Below are 19,686 nucleotides of genomic sequence, written 5' to 3'. Positions count from 1 at the left end.
CTACCATCTATGTGGAAAAGAAAATTGCCGTTGCATACCAAATCCAATAACACAAATATTTGTGGTAGGAACTTGCAGAGTGTGAATTGGGTTTTCTCCCGTCTTCTGCGGTTCAGCTAACATATTACTCCATCTGTGTCTCATTTCTTTACGATTTTTTTACACTGCTCGACACACATTTTAAAACGCATATAAAATATAGTTGTATAACTTATTTTTAAAAAATTTCTTCTTTTATAAAAATATAAACATCAAACTTTTATTCAGAAGAAAAAAAATTTAATATAATTTATCAAACTACGTTTTATGAAAGCATTAGAATGCGTGTCAAACCCATGTCCCCCGATGTAAACAAATGAGGGAGACGAGTATTACTTTGTTTCGAGCTTTAAGTATACACCTATGACCTATCTGTATTGTGATTATGATCAAAAATTGAAAAATTAATTAAAATTTAACAATATGTTGTTTTTCAATCGAATTTGATTGAACTTCAGCTGCTGATTTAAACAGATATTCCGAGTCCTGACTCTCATAAAATTTTATGCAATGAAAAATAAAAATAAAAATAAAATCTAAACCAGTTAACTCCGATTCGAGTATGGCACAAATTCAGCATCAGATGTCACGTCTACCATTATTCCAAAATTTTAAAAGTCCAATTACTCATTTAAGCTTGGCAGATAATGAATTTTTTTTTAAGTAGATAACGTCTTAGATGACGTATTTAAGTTGACGTAGAGGCACATTACACGTATGGTGATGGACATATGTTCTAGTTTTCCTGGTTACTAATGTTTTTTTTTCCCGTTTCAAAGTAATTTGTTGTCCTTGATAAACTCGAAAAACTTCGGCTTCCAAATCGGGATTCTTAATAGCTTTCTTATTATAATAAATATTATGTTATAAAAGATTTAATATTAAATATCGTTCCTAATTTTTATTTGATTATGTACATGTTTTTTATGTAATGCAAATGAGATGTATTTGCACATAAAATATTAATTATAAATTATAAACTCAATAAAATGATAGATTTCTCCCGTATCCAAATCTACCATATCAATGAATAATAATTAGTCAAGTTTTATTTTTATTTATTTTTTATCTTAGAGGTCTAAAAAGAGCCGTAAAGTTAAGAACTTTTACTGTTTTGGTTCCGGCTCTTGCAGATTCACAGTGCGGTAGGATGAAAAGATTGTTTTTGTTTCTCTTTTCCCGTCTCAATGAAGTCTTGTTCAACAAGTAGCCAGCTAATTTAGACAAACATGATTTACTTGCTCTATCAAAAGAGTTAAACACATTTTTCACACCAGATCAATTTAGATGAATCAATGTACTGGCACTAGTTATTGTGTCAATTCATTATTCACAGACATTCTTCACTATGATGCACATTTTGATTCTTAAACACGACACCTATCTCGTTTTTTAGTTAACTTTGTTTGCCTTTCATACATCAGAATTTCCGACCCCAACGACACCGGGATCAGGATATTGGCATATGTTCATATACAGACCAGAAAGAATTCGCGAAGTGACAAAGAAAGCAGAACAGGAAATAATTGTTGCTATGTTCGCAAGTTATAACCAGCTGACTCTGGAAAGAGCTACATTAGAATAGTGCAATTAAACTGGATTTGGATGAACTATGAGAAGAACTACAGTCTAGTGAGCCTTCTTCTAGGAAATTGAAAATCAAAAAAATTATGTGTTCGATGACAGCAATATTAGCCCCGCCCCGAAATTCTGACAACAAGAGGACCAAATATTAACAAAAGAGAAGCCAAAGTGCCAAACAACTAATGTATTTTTACTATGCAGTCAAGATATAGATAAGATACCCACATACTTGTATCGCGAGCAAGGGCAAGTACATTCTGATTCAGTCTAACCTTAATCCAAATTCACCACTGTGCCTGGTATTGTATACTCCTAGTATTTAGATGACCTAAGGTTATATCGTCTCTGTGGTCTTCCCTTCTCTCGAAATTCCAATGATTCAGGGTCAGCGCCTTCACGTTTCTGGCTTCTACGACTCCTTGTATTGTCTTGGTATTCTTCTCTTTTACAACAAGCACGCGAGTGCATTCCAGAATCAATTCTTTCACTGTGTTTATTTTGATTACTCAAGTTGTTAGGTTTGGAATTCCAAAAAGTCACTCCACCGGGATTTTTCAAAGCATCTCCCAAGCCTTTTTCATTCAGTGATTTAGAAGGTAAAGCGCCTCGGTTCCTAGATTCTACACAATCAGATTTATATTTAGTAGACTCTCCGGCATCATTTAGCACCTTGTTCCTATCAGATGGCTTTGGCTTATTTATAGAGCTTTTCCATCTCTTTTCCTTTGTAGACTCATCGCTGTTAGGGACGTTATGTTCCCACAAATTCATAGTATTCTTTGACTCCAGTATAGCACCACAATTATTCCGACCCTGTACTGAATCCTTTATATCTACTTTATCTTCCAAAAGATGAGATTCCAAAGGGTTATCAACAGTATTTCTGTTCTCATCACAACCTAAAATCTTATCACTGCTTGAGTTTTCTTCAACATCATGATAGCGGGACTCCTTCTCCAGCTCTGATATTAGGCCAGGATCAATCTCCGGGTTCCAATCTATGTTATCAATATACATGTCCGGATCAGGTAAAGGATGCTCGCAAGGCAAGCTATTAATCATGGAACAGAATCGCTCATGCGCAACAAAAAGAGCATCTTTGGCACCAGAATCATCCCAGTTTAGCACATTCTCATGGCAAAATCTATACTTTTGAGCAGCACGAACCTTAGACCACGGAATTCCAACTAGAAGGCAAAACTTTTTTTCCAGTGAAAGCTCATTGTTCTGTAATACCTCTGCAGGGGGAAAACGACAATAATAAATTAGCTACAATGCTAGATCATCTACATGACCTCAAACAATAACCACAAAAGGAAAGTTACAGATATGGCTTTAAATGCTAGAAATACTTTCTTTTAAAAGACATATGCTGTTCTACAAGACACAAGAACTTCACATAGAAACCAATAAAACACTGAGTTACCAGTTTAAGAAATTCACATCATTCATAAATTATGAAAGCATAAACCAAAGAACCAGCATAATATCTTAAACCAGCATAAACCAAAAAAACTGGACTATGGCAGCTCTTGATATTATTTCTATTTTTGTTTTCAGTATAATGTCTTTTATTAAAAGAAACTATGATTTGCTGTTTTAAATCAAGGGTGTTTGGCACCTGTTCTCTGAAACAATTTCCATTTTCTAGTAACCTGAATACAACATTTTGCTTGATACATTGTGACATTGAATCTTAATATTAATTGAGTTGAAGAGTTTAATCAAGAGAGTTTTTAATTACGAAAACAATTTTATAATTCCATAAAACAACATGTCATGTATTTGATTTCTGTTTTTAAAAACGGTTTTCTGTTTCTTTGTTTTCCGAAAGCTGTACAGGACCAAACACTACACTTGCAATCCGAAAAAATTTGAAACAGAAAACAGTTATTAGTTATAAAGCCAAACAGACACCAACATTTCCGTGTTTTCTATTTCGAAAAACAGTCAAAACTGTGTTCGACTTCTAGAGAACCGTTGACCAAGCAGCTGCTTTATAACAGGAGAACAGTGCATGTTTTTAGAAACAGAAAACATTTTATTACCAACACAAAGTAAGCAAAACAAGAAACAAGAACATCAACATTTCGATTTCACCCAAGTGTAAGATATCTATATCCTATTCAAAGAGACTCAAATATTACATAACTTTCAATCCAGATGAATAACAAAAAGCATCAACAAGCATCGACAAAACCATTATATAACACTCATTTGCATCAATCATCGCCAATTCAGATACACTTAAAAAATAAACTCAAAACTCTATTAGCATCATCTACAACATATCACAGTAGAAAAATCAGCAGATAAACTTCAATCAAGTACATAGATGACACAAATACTATATTACAATTACTAATTAATCAAAACAAATTCGATAAAATTAAAGTGAGAATAAGTAGAAATGATGAAACCTTCACGATCAACTTTGGGGTCGCAATAATGCGGAGGAGAAGGTGGGGGCTCTTCTACAGTGAATTTAAAAGGAGGGTTCCATGTTCTATGAGCAACCCGTTTCACCATTTTCAAGATCAGTTTTGAATTTGGGAGGGGTTTCGACTTTCGAATGAGCTTGGGTAGCTGTGTGTATGCCATCAGAGGTTCCCTAAAAATATTATAAAATAATATGTCTTAGTGATTTAGCACAATATTTAGCACATGAGCTCCAATAGTACTCCCTATATCCGTTCCCTATTATTATAATAATATTAAATTTAAACAACTTTATAGTGGAGGAGAGAGAGAAATGATGTGGGGGAGAGAGAAATGAATATTTTAATGATAACAAATAGTTTAGAAGTGGCTAGCATATTCTAAAAATAGGGAATGGGAGACTTGTGCTAGTGATTTAGCACATCACTAGCATAGTGTTGGAGTGCTATTTTATCCCATATTCTCTATTTTTGGATTTAAGACTTGATTTAGCACACCTATTGGACTTGCTCTTATGTAACGTTAAAAGAAATCGATATTTGTAAGAACTTTTTGATAAACAAACTTTTTTTTTAAAATTATGAGTTCTATTGATTTTAGGCTGGGATCACTAATATATCCGTTTACCAGGGGTAAAAACAATTGTAAATGATAGTGTTTTTTATTTTAAGAAAAATTACTTGTGTATACTTGAGAAATACATAAAAATATTATGATCACATAGATGATTTAACAAGCACCAGTCATAACAAACTCTTGTTAGTACTGCTCACACAATATTTATGTCTCTATGTGCAAAATTTGGGTTATATTTTGATTTGATTTGATTTTTTTTATCATTTCTAAATTATCCATATTTCTTAAAAAATAAAATAAAATCTCATATTGAAAACTTCTCCGTTTATAACCACAAATGAGTTATCTTATTCTTAATCATTAAACGGTTTCAAAGGAAAAAAAATACTCATCATGTAGATTATAAAAAAAAACTTAGTCATTATCCTTTTAGATGTAATTCATAATAATTATACAATAAGAAAAAAGTAAAACTACTAGTAACATATATTAATATTAAAAACTTAATTATAAATAGATGTATAATTTAAAAAGAAAAACTAGAAGTCAAATAAAATTTTATATAAATAAATGTCAATCTTCCTAAAACTAATGTCTTCTACTCCGAATTATCTTGAAAAACAATATATAAAGACCGTATTTGAAATTTAGCGGTTTGGGAAATAATTAGAGGTTTGGGGATGAGTTAGAGATTTACCATTTCAATCCGTTAATGATAGTTTTTGATAGTTAGCGGATTGAAACAGGGGTTTGAGCTAAAAAAATAATTTTCAAAAAGCTACTTTGAGGAGTTTTTTAGATTAGCGATTTTGGTATGTGTCATAAAACGCTAATAAAACAGCTATTTACCAAACAGTTTTACATGAAACTGCTAATTCAATCCGCTAGTCAGAACATCTATTTCAATCAGCTAGTCAAAATATTTAATCCAATCCACTAACAGCTAACCGCTAATTTCCAAACATGATCAAAATAGAGTAAAATTCAGAGTGGTGGCTGGAGTATGCATTTTGATACAAAAAAAGTTGATGACTTCTAAAATAACAAAAACGTGGCTGGACTTCAACTCCACTTTTTAAAAAGGGCGGCGATCGTCAAAAAGCCACAAACGGCAGTAACAGAGCTAGAGTAAAATTGGGTTTTAACAAAGAAAGCCACAAACGGTAGTAACGGAGCTGGGGTAAAATTGGGTTTTAACAAAAAAAAAAACAACGGTCATATATAACGCGAAGACACCAACTGAATATAAACCCTATCAAAATATTTCTTTCTTCATTAAATTCTGATCTAAAATTGCTGGAGACTTGGAATATTGTCATTGTGGCCGGATTGCAGCAGATAGGGTGGCCTGGACAGATGCAAATGCTGGGAGGCGTTTCAGAAATTACTCTAACAGTTGTTGTGGTTTTTTTCAGTGGGTGGATGCTCCTCTTTGCAATCGAGCTAAACTGTCCTCGACTGTTGAGGAGGTTAAGAACTATGGAGGATGAACATTAAAAATTATATAAATAGCTGCCGTATGCATGACATAATTCTAAAATAACAAAAAGTGGTTGGACTTCACCTTCGCCACTTTTTTGTAATTTATATTATATTATTTTAAAATATAACATATTATTTACATATTGCTTTTAAATTTAATTAAATAAATTTCTAAAATAAATTATAAATGAAAATGAAAAAAAATCATCAAAGAGAAAGGAAATACCCGGCGGTGTAGAATAATTATAGATGTTGGCTAAGTCTACAACTAAAAATGTGAAAGAGAATGATATTTTTTACAAAACAAATATCAATAAAGGAAATGTGACTTATTGTTTCTCTTTGTTTTTTGTTTATTACTTCCAACCAAACGTCTTTTACAATATTTGCAAAATTATTTTTTTTCTGATTTTTGCAAAATTACGATAGCAACATGCTAAAATTTGAACTGTGTTGAAGAGAATTGCGAATCATATTTTCCCAAATATTTTTAAAAGACGATCATTTAGTAAAACGAGTGTAATAATTTTTTAAAAGTTTTCCTAACTTTGTCGTGAGAATAAATAAACTTGACTTTTAGTACTTATTTTATCTGCAGTTTCTCTTTCTTTTTTTTTTTTAACAAGTCTATGTTGTGTTAAAGGGTTTCTTTCCCTTGCTTTGTTTATCATGTAGTTTGTTCTTATTTAAATTTAGCAATTTTCTCTGTTAAATATGACATAATGACAGTGTTTAATTAACTTTATTTAATGACAAGTAAATTGGTTTGAGGGTGATTTCAGTTACACTCAAATCTCATTAATGATATGCAAATTTCACATGAATCAGGTGGATTTTACTTCTTTATCTATATTGTTCTGTTTTATATTTCACAAAATTATTCAACTACTGTAGTAGCCATTCAGAAACAATTTCATATATAGTCCAGAAGAAGAATTAATTAGTTTTTTCATTCAACACAAAACATTACAAAAACATATATAGCTCAGAAGAAGATTTAGTTAATTTTTTCATTTGAAAAAAAGCATTAAAAAATAATGAGCATTTGAACTTACATTTCATAGAAAAAAATAATTTGGAAGAAATAAAATAGATCTTGCCGACAAAAATGATTTGAACATGATTCTTCCCAAGATTTTCTTATTGCATGTTTTAAGTCGATTAATATAGAGATTAATTAGGTAGTGTTTAATTACCTTGTTGTCCCTCAATTTCTCTGGTTAATCAAACTGAAACAGTAAGAACTAAGAACCTAGGTTTTTTCTTTGGCAAGTCTGGGCTATGCAATCTTAGGTTGTGTTCACTTCATGAAATGGAATGAGGGGAGAATGGAATGAAACTATATGAACAAGTTTTATGGAGATTGGAGAAAGTATGAGGCAATAATGATTAAATATGAGATAGTTAAAAATTTTCATGAAAAAAATGATAGTAAAAGATGATGAACAAATGGAATGAACATTCCTTTCATAACATGTGGCTTAGATTTTTAGTTAAAATAGTTAGAATGGAATGATTGAAGGAATGAAAATTATAAACAATTTCACTAATCACTCCCAATTTATAATATAAATTTCATTCCATTCCCTTCTCATTCCATTTCATGAAGTAAACACAACTTTAGTCCTCGGATGATCACCCACATCCTAGCAGGATCGGAGATTCAAATCTTAAGGACATCAGACAAATTACCAGAGTATATTTTTGAATTTTACAACGACATTTTTATAATTTTATGAGATTTAAAATGATGAAAACATATCAAAAAGATTTTAGACAGACATGCCACTTACTAGATCCGTCCTGTATCCGAGTCATGTTAAATTTACTGTACAATAAATACACTCTTTACTCTCCTGTTTAGTAACATCAAGAAGAGAGAAGCTATATATCTAAACCATTATATTACCTTCATTCTCAATCTCTTTCTTTCCACATTGTCAATGGAGTTTGATCCATGTTTCAGAGAAGATCATGTACATCAGCCAGTTCTTCTCCCCAACAACTACATAAAACCCGAAATCGATCACGATTTCTCGCTAGATATTTGCTCACCCAAAGGCTTCTTCCAAGATAATTGTCAAGTTCTTGATCAGTTATCATTCAGTGGAACATCATTTTATAATTTCTCCAACAAAATTTGTGCCCCTAATGGTTTTTGTGAGCCTTATGATCCTTTTCTCTTTGCTTCTGCAAAGAATTTCGATTTTTACGATCAGCCTAAACCATTTGAAGAGAATGGCAGCAGCTCATTTTTGCAAAATAGTTCTTATTTACATGTTGATGGTTTGTTCAACACTTATAAGGCAAGTCCAGAGCTTTTGAATGCCTCCAATTACCCGAATTCTGCGAAAATGCCAGGGGTGGTGCCAGATGAAGGTTCATGTGTAACAACTGAAAACAAAATACTTGGAACCAAGAAGCATTTTGGTAAGAAATATAGTGCTTCTTCTTCTACTTCTACAAAGCCAAGCAAAATTAAGAAAAAGCTCAAGTCATCCAAGGGTCAATGGACAGCTGAAGAAGATAGGTAGATATGTTGAATCAACTTATCAGCTCATATTTCTTCTTTTTTCACAGACTTATTCCCCTTCTGATAACCAATGTGCATGCATGCAGGCTGTTAACTCACATGGTGAAAAAGTATGGAGTGAGGAAATGGTCTCATATAGCGACGATGCTGAAAGGAAGGATTGGAAAACAGTGCAGAGAGAGATGGCACAATCATCTAAGACCTGACATTAAGGTTATTTAAGTGATCTAAGATGAACTAACACTTGATCATATATTTTTGCTATGAGAACATGAAATGTTTTGTGTTTTGACATGCAGAAAGATTTGTGGAGTGAAGATGAGGATAGAATTCTAGTTGAGGCCCATGCAAAAGTTGGAAACAAATGGGCTGATATCGCCAAAAGATTGCCAGGAAGGACTGAGAACTCCATTAAAAACCACTGGAATGCTACCAAGAGAAGGCAATATTCTAGACGTAAATGTCGCACAAAATGGCCAAGACCTAGCTCCATTTTGCAAAACTACATAAGGAGTTTGAACTTGGACACTGCCAAACCAAGCAATTATCGCAAGAAATCCGCTACTGCAACTACACCAAACCTAAACATCCCTGCAATGAAAACACAAAATCTCCAGGAGACGAAAGAGTTCTGCCCCAGCTATAGTGATGGTTTGAAGGAGCTATGTGAGTTTGATTTTGTGGAAAATCCTTTTGAAGGTGTTAGTATCGATGCTCTTCTTGATGATCTGCCAACCATCGAGGCTCCAATAGTTCTTGAGGATAATTGCTTTAATATGGATGTGAATTTACATGATCAAGTGCCTTCATTGATGCAAGTGAAGAAAGATCTTGATTTGATGGAGATGATTTCAGAAATCAATATCTAAGCATATCAGTTCTGCATATTTACTTTCTCTCAGATTGTTAGTGAATTAAGTGGAGCTGTAGAGAAAAATAAATCTTCTGCGGTTGGGTTGGATTTGAGCAACTCAACTGTGCTGATTCTAATACTTAATAATATGAGTCAAATTGAGAACTTAATAAATTCAGAGGAATAATAGAGTTGTCAGAGTTATTTTCAAATTGTCTTGTTCCCCTTGATGGCATTCTCAGACAATTATAGCAAGGAAGAAACTTGCAGTTTCACCTTTCAAAAATTGTACCATTTCATAAATTAAATTTTATCTATCAAGTATAACATACAGGGGACAATAAACCAGCAGAGCATCGGGCTATTTATATTCATTTCCTCAAAACACTAAATTTTTCCAAAATTGTGTACAATACATCTTGCAGACTTGCACTGATAATGACCCTATTTGACAAAGAGCTGCTCCTCGATAACCAAAGAACATGAACTAGCATAACAAGAATTAGCAGGACGGGATGTAACAAACAGAGCCTGCAGAGAACATACCTAAATTCTTCATAGTCTTTTCTCACCGCCTACCAACTGTAATAAGCAAAATTTTCCTGCAATAAGGACTTCAATATATCTTTGGCTGCAATGTGAACGTCTTTGTCTGTGTGGATTTTATACCGTCTTTGGCTTAGTAGAGGTTACTCTTGAATACAGAAAGACTCCAGCAAGTGCCACTCCGGTTCCTGGATGCAAAATTAGTTATTATTTTCCATACACAAAAAAAACTGCTGGAACTCGAGATGTCAATATGCTTTACAAGAGGAAATCTGAAGAGCTGCTTGTGGAATCCAATTAAAGATGTACTTTTCTCACATAGTAATGTAATAAGATGTGAAGTATCGGATGTTGGCAACATACCAAGAGAGTTAATAGGTGAAACAGGTGTGCGGAAGAAAAGAACAGACGTGACAATCACCACAACACGTTTCACACAGTTTCCTACAGAGTGGGTGACTGGAGATACTCTCTGCAATATCATATACGAAACCTGCATAAAAGATGCACATGAGCAATGTCACAAGACAACTTCTCATCATCCAAAAGTTAATGAAATTAAAATCATCAAAGATTACAATCGAACAACCAGAAGTACAGAACAAAGTGGGAAATGCAACATCCGTGTTGGATTTTAAGACATTCAATGGACCCTAGCTTCCGGATATTGTGCTCATAATGATCACACTTATAATACCACTGATTAGATTAGGTGTATAATTTCATGCATTAACAAAGCAGATCATGTGTGCAAGAGGCTTACCTGTTGGTATGCATGGTAGCAGAGCGCAGCAATAAATGACCAAGTATAAACTTGGTTAACATTCAATCCCTGACATAAAAAACCTGAACATCAATAATAATAACAAAGACATTCCTGTGCAGACTAATTCTGTTTTGTTTAGATGAATTTCAGTTTGTAAAGTACTTACAGCAGACTGCAGGAATGAAGGGGTGAATTTAACTCCTTCCATGAAAATGGAAACAGGGGCAGACAAAATAAAGGACATGATTGTTATCACCGAAAACAGAGTAATATTGTCCATCGATTCCTGTAAAAACATAAAGATGATCTGTAATCCACATTTAAATATAGTGGAACTAGTGAAAGTAACAACATGTTAGTTTTTAGAAGCTTCTGTTTGATGCATTAAATTTTTTAAGAACACAGTAACAGAAATAAGAACTCCAATCTGCGCCAGTTTTTTACAACCAAATTATGCGTAATCTATTTTGTATACCTCTTTCTTAACCATTAACTTCTTGCTAAGGACATTTCGAGACTGATTAGTCAAATTAGAAGCCATGGCACTCCAGAATCCTGCCCTGATAGCACACAGATTGAACATGGTATCATCTAATGTCAGATATTGGAGACAACTTCACGTCCAATGTAGAAACTTGTAAATTCAGCTGGAATGGTGGACTGTGGAGGACAGAATCACGATAAAAAGAAACCAATGTATGTTTCCGCCCCTTACCAGTTGAAAGAGGCCTCGGTCATTGATGCCAGTCCTACTCCCCCTACAATTGGTATAAGCGAAGAAATTATCCATATATTCGGCACCTGTAAAATAAAATGACAAGAAAGCTAAAGTTAAATACCACTACATAATAACACGAAATAAATTAAAAATCATGAATCTCACCTCCCCAAGAAACATGGCTGATAAGAGAACCGAGAAAAAAGGCTCCATGGCCTTGATCGTATGAGTAAACGAGACAGACACTTTCCCTAGGCTCATATTAGTGAAAAGGTTGCCTAATGCGTGCACCACAGCCAGTGGAAGAATTGCAACAAGCTACAAATAAATGTCATGGACAGAGTCAGCACAAGAAGTCGAATGAAAACACGAAACAAAACACATTGCAGAGCGAAGCTTAAGAATACCTGTGCGCCTGTAATTTTAGGACGCTTGTAAAGATTGGATGTCCACATGAGAATAACAAACACTGTTCCCACAGCAAACTGAGCTGCGGTTACAGTCGCTGGATATGGGAACACTTTGAGTACCTGTACAAATCAATTTCGTAAAATCTCACATTTTGTGCATCATAACCTGGAAAACATGTTCCGCCTACATTTTACCTATCCTGCTCTAAGCGGGATATACTAGGTACAATTGGTTTTTTAACCTGGAAAACAAAAACATGTGTCATCCGTGTTTATTTCTACTAGTAATTTGATACTTAAAATGTGATCTTGTGTTTATTTCTACTAGTAATTTGATACTTAAAATTTGACCATATGATATGATGGAGGGTTCGAGTCTTGTCAAAAACATGACATGTACGTGATAATGTTAAGTATCGAGAAAAATATACAAGTGAAGGTGTTATTAGTACCTGTTTGTTATAGATGTTGAAGTAAATGTTGAAAAGGATCCAAAGGCCAAAGAGTAAAGCAAGCACCAGAGTGTCCTTGAATTTCGACACGAAGGATTCATCGTCGCTGCTCTCGGTGATGGAATCAGCGGCGGCCTTAACTTGAACACTGTTGGATCGGCGCTCTACAGCAAGCAGCTGGGGAGGTGGAATCCAAGCGGACAGGGGCGGACCGTGGGCTGGGCCGGGGTTGGCTCCAGCCCGGGTCAAAATTTTGTAGTCCATTGAGTATATATATGTGTTAAATAGCCCAGCCCAGGTGAAAATAAAATGTAGCCCTGTTATACTTATAACCCAGCCCATATATGATATATCCAGCCCATATGAATAAACTTAATCAAACTAAAACACAGCCCATCCCTTTAAACAAATTCAAGGCTTACGATTGAATTAAAAATTTTAAAACTAAACCCCCTGCAACTGTACTTCACGTCTTCACCTCACTGAAATTAGGTCACTCGCTCAGACGCTCACTCGCTTTCCAGTCTCGGCTCTCCGTCTCTTCATCAATTATGTATGTTTCCTTCACTTTAGTTGCGCTTTCTATTATTTATTTCGTTTTTGTGATTTTAATATCAGTTGAACATCATTATCACTATGATGTGTTTAATTCTGCAATTGATTTTCAGTTGGAAGAATTATACTATAGATTCAATGATAATGCAGTGGAGCTTTTAAGATTAAGTTCATCATTGGAACCGAGAAATAATTTTCGTTTGTTTGACAGTGAGCAGATTTGTACCCTTGCTAGTACATTCTATCCTGCTGATTTTGGGCAACAAGAGATGTACCATCTGAGACTCCAACTAGATCATTACAAGATTGATGTTCTTAGACATGAAAAATTCCAAAATTTGTCTACTATCTCTGAGTTATGTCTACTGCTAGTTGATACAGGAAAGGCAGCACACTACAGTTTGATATATAGATTGATTTGTCTTGTCTTGACTCTGCCAGTTTCTACAGCTACTACAGAGCGAGTTTTTTCAGCTATGAAAATAGTTAAGACTATTCTTCGAAATAAGATGGAGGAAGAGTATCTTAGAGATTCTATGCTTATCAACATTGAGAGAGAATATGCTGAAGATGTTGATGTTGATGAAGTGATAGATGAGTTTTACGCTCAAAAGCATCGCCGATCACAACTTAGATAATGTGAGTAAATCTCTTTTTATTTTTCATTATAAACTAGTATCGTTATTCCTTGCTTTTGAATATGCTAGGCTGCAAGTTAATAGTTGAACTATCAGATTTTTGCTTTTATAGGTATATGCTAGTTTGCTCATTTGTCTTTTCATTAAACGTGCGAAAATTTTTTTTTTGCTCCAGCCCCGGTAGGTTTAGAATCCTGGGTCCGCCCCTGCAAGCGGAGGATTGGAGGGAGTGAAAGCGAGGAGAAGGTGAAGGGGAGAGAGACAGAGTATGAGTGAGTGACTTGGTAAGAGGATTGTATCTGTGGAGAGACGCATGGGAGAGATTGCGAGGGTTAGGTGGGGGGATTGTGTGCGTCAGAGAAAATGCAGAGCTCTGCATTTTCGAGAGAGAGATTCAGAGAGAGGGACGGGGAGAGAGATTCAGAGAGAGGGAAGGGGGGAGAGAGATTCAGAGAGAGAGAGAGAGAGGGAGAGAGAAATTCAGAGAGAGGGACGGGGAGAGATTCAGAGAGATATATGCATGAATCTTTTCTTTGGAGTCTCCAGAGAGACGAGAGAGAATTGGCAGTTGCCTACTTGGAATATACACCTAAGCACCTACGCACTCACACGATTAAATAAAGGAAATTATATTTGTATCCCATATTTTTGGATTATACATGAGATGGGATCCTTTAAGATCTACTAATTTAAAGACTGATCCTAATTTAAAGATTGATTACGGGGAAAGAAGATTGAAATAGGATATTTTAATACCTAATGAAATTAAAATCCATAATGGCGGCCTGTCGAAGACGGTCCTCATATCAAGGATTAAGTACGTAGCCGACATTGCATGCAGGTTCATTGGAAAAGTTTCCAATTCAAAGGACCATACCAATTTATTGCTCACCCACTCAAACTATATTGCTGCCTAGCACTTATCATACCAAACTAAAAATATCAATCATTTAATAACTTATCCAGAGGAGGTGTAAATGAGTCGAGTCGAGCCGAACTCTAAAGTGCTCGTGTATCGTTAGTTAAAAAATTAACGAACTCGAGCTTGAGCTTGGATCGAGCCAAATATATCGTTTGAGGATCGACTCATTAAAGAATAACTCAGTTCACGAATGGATCGCGAACCGCTCAGGAACATGTTTCACGGGTTTTTACTCACGAACCGCTCATTAACTTACGCTCACGAACATGTCTCACGAATTTTTGCTCACCCACCGCTCATTAATTTTGTTCACGAGCTTGTTTAACAAACTTTGCTAACGAGTTAGCTTATGCTCATAAATTTATTTACGAGCTTGTTTGTTTTATAACTTAATTAAAAAAATAAATTAAAATTCTAACTAGGGCTGTTATTCGGTCCGGGCGAGCCGAGTTTCGAGCCGGGCATAATTCGAGCCGGATTTTATTTAGTCGAGCCGAGCCGGCTCGTTTAAGAAAACGAGCCTAAATCTTTGCCCGAACTCGACTCGTTTATTTTCACGAGTCGAGTCGAGCTGGCTCGTTTAGCTAAACGAGCCGAGTTTAACGAGTCGGGCGAGTCGGCTTGTTTAATTTAACACTAAATCGAGCTTAAAATGCTACCCGAATCCGACTCGTTAATTTTCACGAGTCGAGCCGAGCCAGCTCGTTTAACAAAACGAGCCAAAACCTCTGTCCGAACTCGAGCTCGATTAACTAAACGAGCCGAGCCGAGCCCATCAAAACGAGTTCGAGCCGGGCGAGCTCGCGAGCTGCCCGGATCGGATTACAGCACTAATTCTAACAATATTTTATTTTATTCTCTAAGGAATCTTTTTCATAATAAACCATGTTCACGAGCTAGTTCACGAACTACACTCACGAGCCAAGTTCACAAACTATGTTCACGAACTCATAATTCGAACTTGTTCACGAACTATCGAGTCGAACTCTACTCAGCTCAGTTCAGCTCGTTTATAAAACGAACCTTAAAATTGTACTCAAGATCGACTCGTTTATGAATCGAACCGAGCTCGAACCGAGCTTTTTTCGAACCGAACACCGAGCGGTTATCGAGTTTATCAACTCATTTAAAGCCCTAAATCTAGTTTTGTTCATCCCATTGTATTCCGATTTTATTATTCGATAAGAAATTAGAGATCAAATTTTAAAAAGGTGCATCCTCGTCTAGGACTATGTTTAAGGGTCACTAGAAGGGAACTTTTTAAAGACATGAGGGAGCTTGCAAAGTTGAGTGAGTTCCATCACATCTAGGTGTAACAAAATATCCAGATTTTATCTAAAAGTCTGGAAGGACTACTTATGTATTGGAACTTCCAAGGTTTTTTTTTTATATACGGTTTTTCTAGTGTGTGCCCATGAGCACATGCTAAGCGCGGAATTTAATAAGTTTAGGAGATTTTGATTGGCTCACATATCTTAATAATAATGGACGCAGAATTTAATAAGTTTAGGAGATTTTGATTGGCTCACATATCTTAATAGTAATGGACCCCCCTGCAAATACACCGACCACACCAATCAAAATCTCCCAAACATATTAAATTCCGCGCTTAGCATGTGCCCATGGGCATACACTAGACAAACCCTTTTATATATATCTGGAAAAATGGCATCCAACATATCTATCCATTAGGCCTTTTGGCTTTTACAAAGGATATCATGATATTTATGATACTTAACCTGTATATATAATATACCAAAGATCTTATTTAAAGAAGCTTGTATCTTTATTCAGATAGTATAGTATAGATAGTTTAGATATATCGGAATTACAGTACTGAGGACAACAACTTGGGCAATGTAGAAAATGAACATAAGCTTTATCTGTATTATTCGAAAAGCATCTTAAAGTCATTGGAGATTTTGAAAAATGCATTATCTAATTAAATAAGAGGTGGATCCTTGATGTCTCCTCTCAAAAGTTTATCAATTGGGAACTGTGAGCACTGATTAATAAACTAATGCTGATTTGTTCCTTAGGAAAAAAATGCAGAATAGAGATACTAGTAGGGGAAAGAAAGCTTGATCCAGGATCACATACTTGTTGCTGACAACTTGTAGGATATTTTTGCTTTCATAACTTTTTTCGCATTCTTCATGGAAAAAAGGTTAACTAATTACCTCATGTAATCTTCGATTAGGAAGAGCTTACTGTAGATTAGAAAGCTTTTATACTCTTGTATGTCCTTAAGAGTTAAGAACAGTGTGTGAGTGTGCATGCGCGCGTGTTAAACACAGATCACATTTGAAATACTTAACCATGAGTGGAGCATAATGTGGTATTTGCATGGGAATCTACGAGAGTATGGGACTCTGCTGCATAAGTACATAGTTATGAGATTTCATGGGAACAGGACTGGAGAACATAAAAGCAGCTTATGTCCAAAGCAGAACATACTTTTATAATCTCCCCCTCTATCTTTTTTTAGTATTCAAATATCTAATGAAGCAAAGCATATATTCTTCTTGCACATCACTACACACCAACTGCAGGGGCTTGCTTTCCCCTGTAAGTATCTCCCCAGCTTCTCCTTTCCTTGCCTCTTCTTTCAGCTTACAACTTGCTAGTTTCCTCTTTTGCTTCTATAGTTATTCAATGCAATAGCATACATACAGTTCTTAATATATATTCCTTCCCTGAGTTTGGAAGTAATTAGGCCAAGTTTCGACCATTAATGAGAGTCAGAAGTTGTTGTTGCAGTACTCGAGATCAGGCTGATCAGCTATAGATGCTTTACCCTTATGCAGTTTCCATAATTATTTTGAGGAATCTGCAATTCAAGCCACAGACGAAACTACTAACATCTTTGTGGATAAATTCTATACTTTATCTGAGGCCTTGAAGAAAAATAGAGTCTGCTGACAACATGAATGTGTTAACAGGAATCTCAAAAGCTTCTTGGCATCCAGTTATAACCGCCGACACTACAACTCCAAGCTACTGGTTGAATTGGAGAGTTTTAGTTTGTTCCATTTGGATTATGACATCTATTTCCTTGACAGTGTTCCTAATTTCAAGGTATGAAGGCCCTCAGAACTCGAGAAATCAAAGTAGAGAAACACAGCAAGGGAAAGCATCTGGTGGAGTGTTGTATGAAGATGAACTGTGGAAGCCATGTCTTAGAGGAATACATCCAGTGTGGTTGCTTGCATATCGACTAGTTGCTTTTTTCGTGCTTCTAGTCATGCTGAGCTTAAATGGTGCAGCTGATGGTGGCACGATATTCTGCTACTACACTCAGTAAGTTTGTCAATCTCTTATTTCTGTCAGTATCCAAGCTATTGCATGTTCCCTCAGCTACTTCACGAAATTGCAAATTTTAAAATATACTCTAAAGATTTATCAGGACCTTTTCTCCATTTCCCATGTAGGAATTTTAACACTTGTTACAGCATTTAGTAATTTCAAGTTTTCTTGCTAATGACATTGGATGCTAAACAGGTGGACTTTTACTTTGATTACCATCTATTTTGGGGTATGTTCAACAACCTTCTGTGATTCTACTTTAATCAATGATATTCTCTTGCAATGTGTATTCATGTTTTCCATATCACATTGTAGCTGGGGTCCTTGATCTCCATGTTTGGATGTTACAAGCACCACAAAAAAGTGGGTGGTGACAGAATTGTCAACCTGGAGATGGACGGAGATTCTGAGCAAGGAACTTTGCACTCTTCGGAGCCACCAAAATTTATTGAAGCCCCGGCTTTCAGGAAAGAATTTCCTTGCAATGGACAAGACCGGGAACTTGCAGGTTTCTGGGGCTATGTTTTTCAAGTTATTTTTCAGGTAACTTGCCAGAACTGCAAACAAATAATTTCCAACTCTATTGCAAGATTTCTGTTATTGAACTCTGAGTCCATCTACTTAAAATTAGCTTCTGATAATTTTTTCTCACTTGCAAACAGATGAATGCAGGTGCAGTGGTGCTAACAGACTGTGTGTTCTGGTTCATCATTGTACCATTTCTTACCCGCAAAGATTACGATCTGAACTTTGTAAGTTTCTTCTCTTTTTGTTTGTTGCTATATATGCGATCTCTTCGTACAAGTTCTGAAATACTTAACTACTGTAATTACACTTTGCAGTTGTTAATAAGCATGCATTCAATCAATGTTGTTTTTCTGCTTGGTGAGGCCGCGCTCAACAGCCTGGTAAGTTGGAACGCGACTCCTAGCTTCAAATATTTTAGTTCTTACAGTTTTCAACTTGAATCAACAACATTTTCTTCTTATATATGCTGCACAAATTCATTTCAGCGGTTTCCTTGGTTTAGAATCGCGTACTTCTTCCTGTGGACAACTGTTTACGTTGTTTTCCAGTGGATTTTACACTCAGCTCACTCAACTTGGTAAGAACTGAGAAACATGTTTACAGATTCTCACGAATTCGACCTGAAATTAGTTATTACAGAGTTGCAGATGTTTAATTTGTTGCTTCCTATCACAAACAGGTGGCCGTATCCATTTCTTGACCTATCGAATCAACATGCTCCATTATGGTCTGTAATCCGAGATCTCTATCAGTTACTTGATCTGTTAATTCTGCACATTGCAGTTATAGAAAACTAATACAGTTTCATGTTCGAAAACTGAAATTTGCAGGTACTTGTCATTGGCTCTGTTACATATACCATGTTACGGCATTTTTGTTATGATCATGAAGCTCAAACACTCTGTGTTTTCGAGATCCTTTGGTCCATCTTACCACGGTGTCTACTAATCCGGATTAACCGATTTCTGTAAACACTACTGACTCTGTGTTTTCGAGATCCTTTGGTCCATCTTACCACGATGTCTACTAATCCGGATTAACCGATTTCTGTAAACACTACTGAGAAATATTTAGTGTGGAGAGCTGAAATTCGTAATGCCAGACGACGAAAGCAACCCAGAAGCTACTCGTCGATGGGATTGAAGAGTGGATCACGAGCTCGTCTCGTATATTATGTCTGTTCTTGTGCATAAAGAAAAAATGTACTAGCAATTTGGTTGAGGTCCTGCTGAGTGAAAACAGAGTGTCTGTGTGAGTGTGTGTTGCCTCCATTGGAAACTGGAGAGGATATAATTTGATTATTATTATTATTCAAAATATAATTTATTTAATTAAAAAG

General features: G+C 35.5%; 4 protein-coding genes across 4 annotated transcripts; 2 read left to right on the top strand and 2 right to left on the bottom strand.

The window, feature by feature from the left end:
- Window positions 1–1,509: 1,509 nt before the first annotated feature.
- Window positions 1,510–4,224, bottom strand: LOC108222367 (uncharacterized). Its single transcript, XM_017396285.2, has 2 exons — window positions 4,044–4,224; window positions 1,510–2,861 (listed from the first exon to the last, which is right to left on the bottom strand). The coding sequence occupies exons 1-2, from the start codon at window positions 4,222–4,224 to the stop codon at window positions 1,936–1,938; spliced, it is 1,107 nt and encodes a 368-aa protein (XP_017251774.2). The 3' UTR covers window positions 1,510–1,935.
- Window positions 4,225–8,063: 3,839 nt separating this feature from the next.
- LOC108221197 (transcription factor MYB98) lies at window positions 8,064–9,650 on the top strand. Its single transcript, XM_017395093.2, has 3 exons — window positions 8,064–8,650; window positions 8,740–8,866; window positions 8,953–9,650. Exons 1-3 carry the CDS (start codon window positions 8,064–8,066, stop codon window positions 9,520–9,522), a joined length of 1,284 nt encoding a protein of 427 aa, XP_017250582.2. The 3' UTR covers window positions 9,523–9,650.
- A 230-nt stretch (window positions 9,651–9,880) lies between these two features.
- LOC108219790 (phosphoenolpyruvate/phosphate translocator 2, chloroplastic-like) lies at window positions 9,881–12,878 on the bottom strand. The gene is made up of 9 exons (XM_017393307.2): window positions 12,399–12,878; window positions 11,944–12,066; window positions 11,702–11,854; window positions 11,534–11,619; window positions 11,294–11,378; window positions 10,985–11,104; window positions 10,816–10,884; window positions 10,416–10,545; window positions 9,881–10,240 (listed from the first exon to the last, which is right to left on the bottom strand). Exons 1-9 carry the CDS (start codon window positions 12,738–12,740, stop codon window positions 10,170–10,172), a joined length of 1,179 nt encoding a protein of 392 aa, XP_017248796.2. The 5' UTR covers window positions 12,741–12,878; the 3' UTR covers window positions 9,881–10,169.
- A 4,245-nt stretch (window positions 12,879–17,123) lies between these two features.
- LOC108219791 (uncharacterized) lies at window positions 17,124–19,669 on the top strand. The gene is made up of 8 exons (XM_017393308.2): window positions 17,124–17,813; window positions 18,015–18,048; window positions 18,135–18,362; window positions 18,482–18,571; window positions 18,662–18,727; window positions 18,833–18,924; window positions 19,027–19,074; window positions 19,178–19,669. The coding sequence occupies exons 1-8, from the start codon at window positions 17,440–17,442 to the stop codon at window positions 19,293–19,295; spliced, it is 1,050 nt and encodes a 349-aa protein (XP_017248797.1). The 5' UTR covers window positions 17,124–17,439; the 3' UTR covers window positions 19,296–19,669.
- Window positions 19,670–19,686: the final 17 nt, after the last annotated feature.

The sequence above is a fragment of the Daucus carota genome, chromosome 5 (genome assembly GCF_001625215.2).
Source record: "Daucus carota subsp. sativus chromosome 5, DH1 v3.0, whole genome shotgun sequence".
NCBI classification, from domain to species: domain Eukaryota; kingdom Viridiplantae; phylum Streptophyta; class Magnoliopsida; order Apiales; family Apiaceae; genus Daucus; species Daucus carota.
This window is presented reverse-complemented; position numbering and strand designations above follow the sequence as displayed.

Excerpts from the sequence above, each read along its gene's own strand:
- LOC108219791 (XM_017393308.2), top strand. The coding sequence starts at position 17,440 with ATGAATGTGTTAACAGGAATCTCAAAAGCTTCTTGGCATCCAGTTATA. Across the intron at positions 17,814-18,014 it reads ATATTCTGCTACTACACTCA|GTGGACTTTTACTTTGATTA; the intron begins GTAAGTTTGTCA and ends GATGCTAAACAG. Across the intron at positions 19,075-19,177 it reads AATCAACATGCTCCATTATG|GTACTTGTCATTGGCTCTGT; the intron begins GTCTGTAATCCG and ends TGAAATTTGCAG.
- LOC108222367 (XM_017396285.2), bottom strand. The coding sequence starts at position 4,224 with ATGGCATACACACAGCTACCCAAGCTCATTCGAAAGTCGAAACCCCTC. Across the intron at positions 2,862-4,043 it reads CCCCAAAGTTGATCGTGAAG|AGGTATTACAGAACAATGAG; the intron begins GTTTCATCATTT and ends TTCCCCCTGCAG.
- LOC108221197 (XM_017395093.2), top strand. The coding sequence starts at position 8,064 with ATGGAGTTTGATCCATGTTTCAGAGAAGATCATGTACATCAGCCAGTT. Across the intron at positions 8,651-8,739 it reads TGGACAGCTGAAGAAGATAG|GCTGTTAACTCACATGGTGA; the intron begins GTAGATATGTTG and ends GCATGCATGCAG. Across the intron at positions 8,867-8,952 it reads ATCTAAGACCTGACATTAAG|AAAGATTTGTGGAGTGAAGA; the intron begins GTTATTTAAGTG and ends TTTGACATGCAG.
- LOC108219790 (XM_017393307.2), bottom strand. The coding sequence starts at position 12,740 with ATGGGCTGGGTTATAAGTATAACAGGGCTACATTTTATTTTCACCTGG. Across the intron at positions 11,620-11,701 it reads CAGCCATGTTTCTTGGGGAG|GTGCCGAATATATGGATAAT; the intron begins GTGAGATTCATG and ends TTTATTTTACAG. Across the intron at positions 10,546-10,815 it reads GCTACCATGCATACCAACAG|GTTTCGTATATGATATTGCA; the intron begins GTAAGCCTCTTG and ends TCTTTTATGCAG.